The sequence below is a fragment of the Moesziomyces antarcticus genome (assembly GCF_000747765.1).
Source record: "Moesziomyces antarcticus DNA, scaffold: scaffold_v10017, strain JCM 10317, whole genome shotgun sequence".
NCBI classification, from domain to species: Eukaryota; Fungi; Basidiomycota; class Ustilaginomycetes; order Ustilaginales; family Ustilaginaceae; genus Moesziomyces; species Moesziomyces antarcticus.
Window position 1 is genome coordinate 53580 of NW_014638993.1, and position 13988 is coordinate 67567.

General features: G+C 60.4%; 6 protein-coding genes across 6 annotated transcripts; 3 read left to right on the forward strand and 3 right to left on the reverse strand.

Annotated features, from left to right (window-relative positions):
* Positions 1–86: 86 nt before the first annotated feature.
* PAN0_017d5414 (tRNA pseudouridine synthase) lies at positions 87–2447 on the reverse strand (the record flags this gene model as incomplete). Its single annotated transcript, XM_014798989.1, has 2 exons — positions 87–2247; positions 2422–2447. The coding sequence occupies 2 exons, from the start codon at positions 2445–2447 to the stop codon at positions 87–89; spliced, it is 2187 nt and encodes a 728-aa protein (XP_014654475.1).
* A 56-nt stretch (positions 2448–2503) lies between these two features.
* On the forward strand, positions 2504–4252 carry PAN0_017c5415 (protein prenylyltransferase; the record flags this gene model as incomplete). The annotated part of the gene is made up of 1 exon (XM_014798990.1): positions 2504–4252. One exon carries the CDS (start codon positions 2504–2506, stop codon positions 4250–4252), a length of 1749 nt encoding a protein of 582 aa, XP_014654476.1.
* A 288-nt stretch (positions 4253–4540) lies between these two features.
* On the reverse strand, positions 4541–5680 carry PAN0_017d5416 (xylose isomerase-like protein; the record flags this gene model as incomplete). The annotated part of the gene is made up of 1 exon (XM_014798991.1): positions 4541–5680. One exon carries the CDS (start codon positions 5678–5680, stop codon positions 4541–4543), a length of 1140 nt encoding a protein of 379 aa, XP_014654477.1.
* Positions 5681–6242: 562 nt separating this feature from the next.
* On the reverse strand, positions 6243–7538 carry PAN0_017d5417 (NAD(P)-binding protein; the record flags this gene model as incomplete). Its single annotated transcript, XM_014798992.1, has 1 exon — positions 6243–7538. The coding sequence occupies one exon, from the start codon at positions 7536–7538 to the stop codon at positions 6243–6245; it is 1296 nt and encodes a 431-aa protein (XP_014654478.1).
* A 1691-nt stretch (positions 7539–9229) lies between these two features.
* Positions 9230–10941, forward strand: PAN0_017c5418 (quinate permease; the record flags this gene model as incomplete). Its single annotated transcript, XM_014798993.1, has 2 exons — positions 9230–9336; positions 9420–10941. The coding sequence occupies 2 exons, from the start codon at positions 9230–9232 to the stop codon at positions 10939–10941; spliced, it is 1629 nt and encodes a 542-aa protein (XP_014654479.1).
* A 565-nt stretch (positions 10942–11506) lies between these two features.
* On the forward strand, positions 11507–13111 carry PAN0_017c5419 (plus-3-domain-containing protein; the record flags this gene model as incomplete). Its single annotated transcript, XM_014798994.1, has 1 exon — positions 11507–13111. One exon carries the CDS (start codon positions 11507–11509, stop codon positions 13109–13111), a length of 1605 nt encoding a protein of 534 aa, XP_014654480.1.
* Positions 13112–13988: the final 877 nt, after the last annotated feature.

Consider the following 13988-nt stretch of genomic DNA (forward strand, 5'->3'; position numbering starts at 1 on the left):
TGCAGCATGGAACAGAAGAAAGGCGGGCAGCGAGAAGTGAATTGACGACGATGCGATTCGGACTCGTGGGAAGGTGGGGGACTTGTTTAGCCCTCGTACTCGTCGAGTTGGTTGCCCTTCATGGCGTAAGCCTCTTTGTCCTCGTCATCGTCATCGTCCTGGCCTTGATCTTGCTGGTCGCCGTCCTTCTTTGCATGTTTTGATGCGTCTCTGTGGAACTCTCCGACCTTGACGATGGCCTTTGCGGGGATGACTCCCTTTGGATTGAGGTATTCAAAGTCTGGACCCTGGAAGACGTCGAGGTAGTTGAGCCACTTTGCAAACTCGGCCGTGTCCGCCTCGGTCGCAGTGATGCGATCGTAGATCCAGGCCTGTTTGAACTTTGTCATCTGGTCCTCGTGATCTTTGTAGCCCACACCCTCCCTGAGTTCATCTTGAAGACCCGGGTTGTCGGACTTTTTCATGAGCCGGGTGAGTTTATCGTTGTTGTTTCCGATCCTCCTATTGTACGCCTCGAAAATGGGCTGTTCGAGCAACAGTCCCAACCCTGGTGCCTTGGGGATGTGCACACGTGCGGGTCCAAAGCATTCATCCACCAACCCCATCCCCGCCCCACTCCTACCCACCAACACCAGCAGTCCTACCATCTTGCGAATCTGGTGCAGCATGAAGCTCTGACCATGCAGCTTGATGCTCACCCACTCGCAGTCCCCAATCAGCTTGGCCGGCGAGATGGTGAGCGTCTTCATGAATCGCTGACACGACCGATCGCGAAACTCCTTGCCCACCGTAAAGTTGTGGAAGTTGTGCGAGCCGCTAAACTTGGCGAAAATCTTCCGGATCCTCTCCAACTCGGTCTCTGAGAGGCGGTACTTTTTCTTGGCGGCTACATCGGTGGCAAAGTCATGCTCGGTTCCATGGGCGCTCCAGAACGGATGCGCAATCACCTCGTCGAGCGATGTCGAGTCTGCATCCGGGTTGGCCTCTTTGAGTTTGGCGAGCTCCTCGTCACGCAGACGCTTGAGCATTTCGTGCATGGTCGACCCGGGCTTGGGCGGGATAAAGACGTACGTGGGCAGCAGATACTCGTACATGCGCGAATCGCAGCTCTGCCTTGCATTGAATCCGTTCTGCACACGCGTCACGCCCCAGATCCTGATGAACTCGGGCAGCAGCGAGTTGACCTTGTCCACCAGCGTCTCGCCCTCTTGCAGGCCGTCGGGTTGCAGGATGAGCTTGAGCGAGAGCAGGTTTCCGGCCGCATGGACACCGCGATCTGTGCGCGCGGCACGTTGCAGACCCACCTTGTTGGGGTTGACTGCGTTGTCCTTGGAGACGGCACCGGCGGTGCAGAAGGCATCGAAGATATCGCCCTCGATCGTCTTTACACCAGGATTGATCTGGAGGCCAGAGTAGCCGATGCCGCAGTAGCCGAACTTGACGGCGACTTTGCGCTTGGGAAGTCGGTCGCCCGACGATCCGGACGGATCCGAGGCTGCCTCGCGTTCGTCGCTGCGGCCTGTGCCGCGACGGTCACGGCGCTCCCACTTTTTCTTGCCTCCACGAGTGGCGCTGTCGTCAAAGCGCGCCTTCTTGACGCTCTCTTCAGCGGCAGCTTCCGCGGGAGCATCTGTGGCAGCGGAAGTGTCTTCAAGGGGACGCTTGGTCGACTGGGCTGCATCTGCCTCCGGCGCAACGGTCTCTGCCGGCGCAGCAGTCGCGGCAGACGCGGCAGCGGCGACGTCCTGCTCAAGCCTCTGAGTCATACTGGCAAGCTTTGCGACTTTCTCTTCGATCGTATCCGAGACGAGGATGGTGCGCTGGATGGGGATGCGCTGGCCTTTGGCGATTCCGAGCGCGACGAACCACTGGTGGGGAGTGGGGACGGCGAGGCGCGCCGAGGTGTGCAGGTGGCTGCGTACGAGGGGAGGTGCGGCAGCTCGGCACAGACACGTGCGGATGCGGTCGATGTTGGCGAGCGAATATGCAGCTGGACGAACGAGGCGATCCAGCACACACAGCAGCAGCAGCAGTCGCAGGTCGTAGATGATGGAGTTCAAGCCGAGGCCGCAATACGGCGAGAAAAAGTCCGAGTCTCCATCGACTTTTTTTGGAGAGAGTCGCGGCGATTTCTTCGCACCAGCGGTCGGGCTGGATCGGTGATGTGAAGCTGTAAGATAACGATCGGCGATCGCAAGAAGAAAGAAGCGCGGCGAAAATTTGTTGAGCGCACAGAGGCCGAAGCGACTGCCAATTTCAAGGCACACCGTGCAGTGTGAGAGAGAAGAGAGTGGCCGGAGCAGCTGCCGAGTTGGGGATGAAAATGAGCGGTTGCGGAAGCGCAGTCAAAAGTGTCAGTTCCCGCAACCGCAACCGCACCGCATTCTTCTGCTTTCACAGCCGGCCATCACACGACCGGACCGCATCGTCGCCTCCTCCTCCTCCATCACTGCCATCAGCGCATCCCAGCATATCAAGCTTCGATAGCGCATCATACTCCACCATGGCGTCGTCATCGCGGCCCTCGTCGCCCACTAGCAACGGCGACACCAACGGCACCTCCTCACACTCCAACGGCGCAGATGCTTCGTCGTCCGGCACAGCGCATGCAGCAGCGGCGGCAGCACCAGCAGAGCCGTCCGAGCAGGACAAGCAGCAGGCACAGCAGCTCAAGACCGAGGGCAACTCGCACTTTTCGTCCAAGCAGTACTCGAAGGCCATCGACGCCTTCACGCGCGCATACGAGCTCGATCCCACCGACTCCACCTTCCTCACCAACCGCGCTGCCGCCAAGATGAGCCTCAAGATGTACAAGTCGGCGCTCGCAGACTGCCAGCTCGCCAAGGACGTGCAGGCCAAGCAGTCGGCGGACGGCGTGGCGCAGCCCAAGACGCTCGTGCGCCTCGCGCGCTGCCACCTCTACCTCGGCAACCCCTCGGGCGCACTCTCGGTGCTCAAGCCCGTCGTCAGCATGGCGGGCATCGACGAGGCTACGCTCAAGCAGGCGAGCCAGCTGCAGAAGCAGGCCAACAGTGTGGCCGACCACCTCGCCTCGTACCACAGCCTCTCGGCGCAGAACGACTGGTCGGTCGCCGGCTTTGCGCTCGACCAGGCGCAGCAGTATGCCGGGCTGGCAGAGGCCGACGTGCCGCTGGCATGGCGCATCATGCGCGCCACCGTGCATCTGCACAAGAACCAGCTGGACAACGCCAACAGTGTGATTGCTGACGCGCTGCGCGCCGACTCGAGCGACCCGGAGGCGCTGCTGGTGCGTGCGCGCATCCTGCTCGCCAAGGGCGACACGGCCAAGGCGGTGGCGCACTGCCAGGCGGCGCTGCGTTCGGATCCGGAGCAGTCGGGTGCGCGCGACCTGCTCAAAAAGTGCCGTCGTCTGGAAGCCAAGAAGGAAGAAGGCAACACGGCGTTCAAGGCGGGCGACCACGCCGCCGCCGTTGCGCGATTCAGCGAAGCGCTGGAGCTGGCCGACGAGAACTCGGCGCGCGACGGACCGGCGCAAGGATTCAAGGCGATCCTCTACTCGAACCGCGCCACGGCCAACTCCAAGGCGGGCGAGCACGATGCGGCGGTGGCGGACTGCGATGCGGCTTTGGAGCTCGACCCTGGGTACGTCAAGGCGCTGCGCACGCGTGCACGCGCGCTGCTCGCCACCGAAAAGTACGAAGAGGCGGTGCGTGACTTTAAAAAGGCGCTCGAGGAGGCGAGCGTGGGCGGCGGACGCGAGGCGGAGCAGCTGCAGCGCGAGCTGCGCTCTGCCGAGATCGACCTGAAGCGCAGCAAGAAGAAGGACTACTACAAGATCCTCAGCGTCGCCAAGGACGCCTCGGACAGCGAGATCAAGAAGGCGTATCGCAAGGAGTCGCTCAAGCACCATCCGGACAAGGGCGGCGACGAGGAAAAGTTCAAGCTGTGCGCCGAGGCGTACGACGTGCTGTCCGACGAGAACAAGCGCCGACGCTACGACGCGGGTGCCGACGACCTCGAGCACGACGGCATGGGCTTCCCCGGCGGAGGCATGGGTGGCTTCGGTGGACCTGGCGGCGTCGAGATCAACCTCGCCGACCTGTTCGGTGCCGGTGGCGGCATGGGCGGAATGGGCGGAATGGGCGGCATGGGTGGGATGGGAGGCGGAGGATTCCACGGCATGGGCGGTATGGGTGGCATGGGAGGTGGCGGCTTCCCAGGCGGTAGCAGGAGAGGCGCGCGTCCTCCGCCCGGCTTCCACTTTGGCTGATCGCGCAGACGCATCGCATCCACTCGCGCGAGACAGCCGTGCAATCGCAGACATCATTCTACACTGCCATGCGTGCCTAGGAGAGCCAGAGACGTGCGGAGGGCGATCGATTACGCGGCCGCTTCCTCACCCGTATGCGTCAAGCATTTGCGGCTGATCCGATCTGCAATCTCGATCGGAATAGGCCGTCGCACACTTCCCACTGACGCGCCATCACACTTTGAGTCAAAGCGTCTCTGCACTCTCATCACAGCCAGCGGTGCTTAGAAAAGGTCCATATGCATTGCTTTACTTGAAGACATGCTCTACCAGCCTATCCAACCCGGCTCTGGCGCGCGTGGCATGGCTCCTCGTCGTATCCCTGCTGGTATCGTTGAGCGAGTCGTTGAACACCTCGATCGACCACGGACCCTTGTACCCTGCCTTGACGACCCTCTCGACAAATGCGGGGACGGGCATGAATGCGCCCTGGTCGTACTCGCATGGAAACAGCCTCGACGATCGCGACCAGATCATCCTGCTCGGTCGCTCCTCGCCCTCCCTCGGCGAAGGTAGAAGTGGCGTGGGCAGTTTCTTGGCATCTCCAATCTGGAGCAAAAAGATCTTGTCCCCGGGGACCTCGACGATGCCATCCAGGCTCTCGCCGAGGCGGAGCAGTGTTTGTGCGACCGGCTCTTGGATGCCGGTGGACGAGCAAGGATCGGCGTACTCGCGCGCGAGCGTGTTGAACGCATCCAGGATCAAGCCCACCTCTTTGCGATCCACCGACTTGACCACCTGCCATGCTTGCGTCCACTTGTCCACGTGCGATCCCCACGCGAGCGCTTCGAATCCCACCCGAACCTCGTGTCCCGTTCGCAGCGTGAATCTCTCCGCCATGTTGGCGATCTGTGTAAAGTCCCTCTTGAGTGCCTCTCGATCGCCCGTCGTTGCAGGCGCGGGTGTGTTTTGCGAACACACGAGCAACAGCTGCGTATCCAGCGCCTGCATCACCGCAAACCTACTCTCCACTCGTCGCATCGCCATTTCCCTCTCCTCTTCTCCGACCCACCCCTCTACATCCCTAAGCGGCTGGAGACAGTACACCTTCAACCCGAGCTCGTCGCACCTCGCCTTGACCCACTTGGCCGCCTCCACCTCGCGCTCCGCCTCCTGCTGCGTACACTCTCCATATGCATTCCACACGCGCTGTTTTCCCACCATCGCGTGTTTCGCCAGCGGGCTATCCGGTGGCGTGAGCAACTCTCCACCCCTCGACACGTTCGCAAACAGTTCCGACTGCGAAAACGTCCACAGGTCGTCGGTGAACAGCTCGATGCCATCCATCCCCGCCTGCGCCGCCGCCTCCAGCTTATCCGGCAGCGTATGCCCCGCCGTGTGGTAGCCAATCGAGTGCGTAAAGATCGAATACGAAGGTTGCGCCAGCATTGTGATGATGTTCTTTGGTCGACAGGATGATAGCCAGTGCCGCTGCGGGGGGAAGGGGAGGGGAGGCGTGGGTTTTGTAAGTACCCTTGCGCTACTTGACTTCGGCACTCCTTGCCCCGGCTACATGAGTTGTGGGTTCGGTAAAAAAAACCCGAAAAATCGCCGCCAGCGGTCAATTTTCGCCGCCCCTGAGCCTCAGGGCTCAACCACGCGGTGAGGGGCAAATCACGGATAAAAGGCGTTCGGCTACTTGCCTCCACCGCCGTCGCTACTTCCCCCCGGCGACCCTTTGCTGGTCGGCACTTTGTTCTTCCACCACGGCTGACCGGCTACCCTTCCAATACCCGCATCCCCATACTGTCGGGCATACCCGGACCGTTCCCCATACACCCCGCGCGCACTCCACAAGATCCTCTGTTGGGGCGAATACGTATGTGGGGCTGCGGGGCGTGCGATTCGACACACTGCGGGGAGATATGTGGGGGACATCACGACTTCATTTACAGATCGGCGTGCATTGTGGGGGGCATCATTACTCGAATTGCAGAGACCTTGTGTGGGCTTACTTGATATCCAGCATGGCACGCACGAGATCACGAGCCTGTTCCTCGATCTCGAGTCCGATCGGGCCCTCGTCGCCTGCCTTGACGGCGAAGGGGATGGGGTCAAAGCTCGTCTTGCCCTGCTCGAATGCCTTTGCGGTGGCGGCCCACATGCGTGCCTGTGCGAGTCCTTGTTCGACCATGGCCTCTACACCGCCGACTGGCAGCCAGCCCTGCTTTTCCGCTTCGAGCAGCAACGGCGTCTGACGAGGCTTGTAGCACATGTCCAAAAACGGCCTCTTGGCCGGCAGCGGCAAGGCCACCAACTTCTCCTCGCCTTCCTGCGGCAACTCGGCATGCTCTTCACCGAGCGCCGTGTATGGCTCGGCAAAGAAGCGGTGTGCGAGCGTGTAGACCATCTTCTCATCCTCGGTCTGCGGGGCGAAAGCCGGGATGGCTCCAACCGCACATGCCACATGGCCAACCTCGCCCGACTCGCGCAGGGCCGCTTCCCGCTCGTACGCCTCGACCGAGCGCAGCGGCCTCAGATCCACCGTAGCACCGAAATGGTCCACCACCGCCTGCGTCTCGTCCGCATCACGGTTGAGCAGATAGATCGGCGAAAGGCCCATCTGGCTCACCGCATACACTGCCGACCTGCACGTGCCGCCCGATCCGATGATGAACGCCGCATACGGCTTGCCCGCCTTGTTGCGCGGGAAGACGTACCTCGCCTTGACGCCGAGCTGCGGGTCGAGATACTTGGTCACCCTCTCCTCTGCATTGCACTCTGCCACTCCGCGCAGCACCGCATGCGCAATGCCCAAGTAATCCGTGTTGGTCCCCACCATCTTTCGCCCAGCTCCGTTCGGGGTCGAAATGATCGTGTTGACCGTCTGCGTTGCCTTGCCCGCCTCGCTCAGCTCGTCGATCACGCCCTTGGGTCCGAGCGTTGCCGTGACAGCAACCTTGAGCGGCATCGTCACGCCCGCACCGGCAAACAGCGGGTCCTTGCGGACGAGATCGTACAGGTGCGCCTCGTCGACCGACTTGGTATCCTTGAGCGAGTACGTAGGGTGGAACGTCTGCGCTTCCGAGCCCGGGAAGCCGATGGGCGCAATCGACTGCAGCATCAGGTTCTGGAACGCCGGGCTGGCAGAGTGCGAGATGGGCGAGCCAAACAGAAAGTACTTGCGCGCCGAGGCGTCGATCTGCTCCTGCGTGGGGTGCGGCGGTGCCGACACGGCAGCATGGCCGTTGGCAGCTCCGTTGGGTGCACCGTTGGCAGCACCTGTGAATGAAAGATGGTATGACATGCTAAAGGGTCTCCAGTCTAGAGATGAACGGGAAGAAAAAGATGGATGGTGGAGAGCGAGCAAGACGAAGACAAGGATCGCAGCCAGAAGAAAGAGCGGGAAGAAAGTAGTGCGGGTGTTGGAGTGGAGGAGAGACCCGGCCGAGACGTATGTTGCACTGTAGCCAAACCGGCGAGCAGTGAATAGAAGGCAGGGCAGGTCAAGGGTCCAAATGAATCTCACAAATTTAGCAGGCAGCACAGCGCAGTCTTTTTAGCCGGTCATTTCCGAGCATCCACGCGGTGCCCCCGTCAATTTTTTTTTGGCCGGCGTCCGCATTGTTTGTCTGCGGCCCACCGAGCCAACCATAAAACTGCCAGCATCTCCCAACCTGGCGTTCATTGTGGAGCGACTCGGAGCATGAGCATGTACCCGAGACCACCGAGCGTCGGTTACTTGCACAGTGATCCGGTGGGTTGCGCCGCCGTTTCAAGGCAATATGTGCCTCGGCACCACTTCTCCCACCCCCACATTCGGCAAAAAAACCCGCGCGAATTCACCGTCCGCTCGGTCCCTTTCGGTGGGAGGGCGATTCTTTTCATACTCGCCATGCGCCTCTGTGTATGCAGCCGAAACCATGCCGAATCGCATGAGAGCCAGCCCTCCGACCGCATGGCCTCGAGCGTCTTGTACAATAACCGGCGAGGTCTGGACACGCCGAGTTCTTCTTGCCGGCCAATCACAGGTGTCCCATAACCGACCGGTGCATCGAGCTTCTCCTTGGCGTTTCAAGGAGCAATTCTCCGCTTCGTCCGTGCCTTGCCTCGTGGCTTGCAGAGAGCTCCTATCGGAACCTTTTCTCGCTTCGTTCATGCGCCAACGGCGGTGGAAGAAAGAGCTTCCACCTTCCGCAAAGCAGGTTACCGGCCAGCTTCGTCGTCCACAGCGTCGGGAACACGCCCGGCTTACACCGTCCGCCGAGAGTATCCGGCCATGCTCTTCATCTACGCAACAGTGCAGTTGCTGCGGCGTTGGGATGACATGGCGTGATCGCATCCCGCTCCGCTTCATGTAGTGTAGCCGACACGAGCGCACCAACCAGAAGCTGCGCTTTTGGCAATGAGCAAAACGGAACGTTCCTGAATACGTTTCGTGGTGAGATGGACAGCGGTGGGGCCCCAGCAGCATCGCTTCCCGTTGAGCAGCACGGCGTGTGACCCCTAGCGACTCTGTACGACCTTTGCAATTTCGCCTGTCGTGGCAAAAAAAAAAAAAACGAGTTCTAGGCACGAAGACAATTTCCCTCTGCCCAAATGCCTGCGGTTTCTTTGTGCAACGCTTCCCCGCCCTGTCCCACCCCGCCCATCCCCGCGCCACCCCGCCTCGTTGGAAGGATGCATCAAACAAGCCCCACCATTTTACCCCGCTTGGTCGGTTTGGGCAAGTGCAACAACCCATATAACCTCGGCTCTTGTCGTTGTCCATGCATCTCGCTTCCCTTCCTCCAGCAATCTTTGCCATCCTCCCTTCCATCCGATCCTTGAAGGATCTCTCTGCGACGTCCGCTACGCCGCCGCCGTAAACTTTTTTTCTGCCACCGAATCAGATTTCTCGGACTCGAGCCTCGAGTCATTTCTCGGAATTTCACCGAATTCACCGAGAAGGCCAAGAATACGCCCACTCCCTTCACCTTCTTCCCGTCCACCACCACCATGGGTTTCCTTAAACGTGTTGAGGACCGCCCGACACCGTCGGCGGTCTACAACTGGCGAGTATGGGTTCTCTCGTTCATTGCTTCGTTTGCGTCCATCATGATCGGGTAGGTACTTTGCGCAGAGGAACCATAACAAATCGCCCGCAAAATTTCTGACCTCGCACGCTCCTTCCACCATGAACTAACAGATATGACTCTGCCTTCGTCGGCGGCACGATCGCACTTCCTTCGTTCCTGAAGTCGTTCGGCAAGCTCTCTAACAACACTTCTGGCAACTTGGTCTCGACGTACCAGGCCGGTGCATTCTTCGGCGCCTTCCTTGGTCACCCGCTCGGCCACTTTTGGGGCAGGAAGAAGGGTCTCTTCGTCTGCTCGGTCGTCTTCACCATCGGTGCGGCCATCATGACCGCCGCCTCGCCCTCCACCCACCTTACTCCCATCTACGTTGGACGTGCCATTGCAGGTATCGCGATCGGCGCTGCATCCAACCTGACGCCCATCTACATCTCCGAAATCGCCCCTGCTCCTGCACGTGGTCAGGCGATCGGCATCTACGAGATTGGCTGGCAGATCGGTGGCATCGTCGGATTCTTCATCAACTACGGCGTGATTCAGACTCTTCCGCCCAGCGTCAAGCAGTGGAGGATCCCCTTCGCGGTGCAGCTTATTCCCGGTGGCATGTTCATGATTGGCACCTTCTTCCTCGTCGAGTCTCCCCGTTGGCTCCTCCAGCGCGGCCGTGTCGAGGAGGCCCGCGAGAAGCTGTCCTACATTCGACACCTGCCCGTCGACCACCCCTACTTTGTCGAGGAATTCAACGAGATGCATGCCGCCATCGACGAGACTAGGCGCGCCGCCGGTGGCGACTCGTACTTCGCCCCGTTCAAGTACCTCTTTTCCCGCAAGCACCTCGTCCGTCGTCTCGCCTTCGCATCCAGCCTCTTCCTGTTCCAGAACGGAACGGGCATCAACGCCATCAACTATTACAGTCCGACCGTCTTCAAGTCTATTGGCATCACGGGCACGTCGACGGGTCTCCTGACGACGGGAATCTTTGGTATCATCAAGACGACGGGTGCGGCGCTTTTCATCCTCATCCTCGTTGAGACGGTGGGTCGCCGTCGCCTGCTCATGACGTCCTCGACGGGTGGTGCGCTTGCCATGTACTACATCGCCGGCTACATCGCCATCGCCAAGCCTGCGCAGCACAAGAAGTCGTCGCTCGATGCTGGAGGAACCTCGGCGCTCGTCTTCTTCTACATCTGGACGTGCTTCTACAGCTTTGGGTACAATCCAATTCCGTGGGTGTATGGAGCGGAATCGTTCGACAACACCGCCCGACCGGTTGCGCAGATCTTCAACGCGGCAAGCAACTGGTTGTACAACTTTGTTATCTCGCAGGCGACCCCCCACATGTTCGCCAAGATGGACTACGGCGTCTATCTGTTCTTTGCCACCATGATGGTGATCGGTACGGTCTACATCTACCTCTTTATGCCCGAGACCAAGGGTATCCCCATCGAGGAGATGGACAACCTCCACGAAAAGAGGCCGCAGCGACATGCGCACAGGATGGTGCTCGAAGAGCTGCGCACGCGCGCGGCCGAGAGGCGCGGCGAGGCGGTTCTGGCCGACCAGGCCGAGTCGCGCGACGATGCTTCCAGTGCCGACGAGAAGGAGGCCAACCAGGTCAAGCTCTCCACTGCCTAAAGACGATGGACACCTATACGTCGTCTGCTCCAAGGATGTCATGCTGTGCGACCAGAGGATGACAGCAAGACAGCGTGGCATTTGGAAAAAAAAATGTTTTCTTTTTTGGTATTTTTTCGAATTGTAATTTTATGGGCGTCCACACCAGTGTCTTCGATGGACAGCGAAAAAGAGCTTTTTTCGATTTTGTCGATTTTGATTTCTGAAGGTGGCAGGCGAGCGGGCGGAAATGTGCTTGACTCGCGCGAGAAGAACGGTTGGCTGCCAGTCTTCCGAGAGCCGCAGAGGAGTCGCTGCGCAGCCAACTCTACGCGAACCCGCGAACAGAGCTCTGCTGCCCGCTGCACATCTCCAACACTTTCCGCTGAGTCTGATCGCGCTTTCTCACCACTACCATCCCTTGCCTGGCGTCATCCACTCCTTTCGACCCGTCTGCCTGCTCATCAGCCCTGTCAAACATCACCTCTGCTGCACTCCTTTACGACATCGCTTCTTGGGACATAGCTGTACTCCGCTCAATCCGTCCTACTTCACCCTAGACTCTTCCGATCAGACCGCTGCAATAATGGCAGGTGCACTTGACGACGAGCTTCTCGCGCTCGCAGGCTCGTCCGAGGACGAAGGCAGCCGCCCGCGCGCCAACAAGCGCTCACCATCGCACGGCACATCGTCGCTGGCCAAGAAGCGGCGGCTCGACCTGCTCGACGAGTCGGGCTCGGGCTCGGACGCCGATGCTCCCGGATCGGACGACGATGCTGCGCCCACGCGCCGCGCCCGACCACGCGCCTCTTCCTCCGACGACGAGGTCGCAAACCCGTACCCGTACCAGGGCATCTACAAATCCGCACGCGACATGGAGGAGCTCATGGCGATGAACGAGCTCGAGCGCGAAGACATCCTCGCGCGCCGCAGAGACGAGCTCAACCAGCGCAGGCAAAAGGTCGAACTCGCCGCCCTCGTCAAAGCGCAGCAGGCAGCTGCAGGCGCCTCCAAGAAGGCGGCGCGCAAGCACGAGACCAAGAGCAAGCGCCGTGTGGTTCGTGGCGGAGGAGGTGGTTCCGACTCGGACCTCTCGGAGAGCGAAGACGAGGATGCGGATGGCGATAGCGACTTTGCGTACAGCGGCGCCGCTTCGGCTGCAAAGAGCCGCACGAAGAAGATGCCGGGCCAGACCGATGCCAAGTCGGCCAAGCTGTCCGAGCTGCGCAAGAGGCGCAAGGAGAAAGCGGCCGGCACCACGTCTCGCGTTTCGGACGATGAGGACAAGGTGCGCTCGCGACGCGGATACGCAAGTTCGTCCGACGACGACTCGTACGCCTCGTCGGACGATGACGATCTGTACTCGCGCCGACCCAAGGACACGCGTCGCAGCCGCGCCGACGAGGGAGGCAGTTCCGAGCCGCCTAGCCTTGCCGAGCTCAATGCGGCGCGCATCAGCCGCGAGCGCATCGAGCAGCGTCTGTACGCACCGCGCTGGAAAGATGTGCTGACGGGTGCGTTTATCCGTTTTGCCTGGAGACGCGCGCGCGAGGACGGACAGGGCACCGAAGAGGTGTACCGCATCCACCAGGTGACCGACGTGCACGAGAAGCCCGGCAGGTACTACGACCTCTCGGACGACCGCAGTGGGCGGTGGTGCAACGTCTACCTCGCCTTTGAACATGCGGGTGAAGAGCGCGAGATCCGACTGTCGAATCTGTCGCGCTCGCCGTTTATCGAGTCGGAACGCGAGAGGTGGCTGCTCACGCTGCCGGCGTACAAGCAAAAGATCCCGCGCGCCAGCACGGTGGCTGCCAAAGCGGACGAACTCGAGAAATTCTTCGACACACCGCTGACCGAGGCGGACATCAAGAAGGTGCTCGAGCACAAGAAGAAGATCCGCGCCCAGGCCGCCTCGGTCATGGGCGGCGCTACGCCCAGCACCACCGACTCGGACGGCGCAAAGAGCCTCGAGGCCAGGCTGGCCGCCGTGCACGAGAGGAACCGCGCAAAGGATCGATCCCGACCCGACGCCAAGTTGAAGCAGAAGTTGGCCCCGAGCACCGCTGCGTCCGGTACGGCCACCCCGACCGCACCCGTGGAGAGGCAGCCGGCGCCCCAGATCACAAACAAGTTCGTCACGCTCCCCAATTTTGCCGCCACGGTCAACGTCGATCTGGGCGATTTCTAGATGGCACCATCAACGCGAAATACATGTTGCTTGCAAGGCAAAGTGGAGATGGCTGTGTTGAGGTGGTTCGCGCTTCTGATGGCGAGTAGAAATTGTGCGCGGTCTGGAGAGACATGAGCCTGAACGGGGAAGCGCGGCATGGCGCCAGCGTGTGTGTTTGAACCGTCCGTGTCGTAGCGCTGGTGCACATGGACTGCGGAACAGCACATTTTCACGAGCCCGCACTCTGACGTGCGCGCAATCAATCGTACTGTGAGCAGACTACTCGCACCAGGGTGTCATCAGCCTTGGGAGTGCCCTCAGCGCTGACGGAATGAGCGTTGGGCATCGGTTTTCTTCGACACTGCGTGGTTCGCACCGATCCAGAGTGCAAGGCGGACACAGTCTCTCATCGCGGTCCTTTAACACGAGCTTGTGTGAAACACGCTGTCGGCCAACACTGATCGTCAACGCTTGTTCGAACCAGAAGCGGATCGCGTCTACCCGCACTGCGTTGAGTTGCGAATCAAGAGCCGCTCACATGCGGACCTTGCTGGCAAGAGAGTGTCGAACTCCAAGCGCGCCCGCGATTGGAGCCCGATCGCATGCGGAAAAGCGTCCTACCCGCAGGTGTCGTGAAAGTCACCAACTTATTCGAATCCGTACAGTACGACGCACGGATCCAACGTTGAGCGGCTCAATCGCAGCTTTGATCTTGTCGCGGGTGCCATGCGCGCGAGACACGCCAAAAGCTCACCCGTTCAAACCATCCTGACGTTAGCAAGGCCGTGTCATTCCCATGAGCTAGGTTCTCATTGTTCGTACTGCTCGATGCCGCACCGCTTCGGCGTGAAGTATCAGAGAGCATCCATCCGTGTGTCACAGGCATGATCCGTGA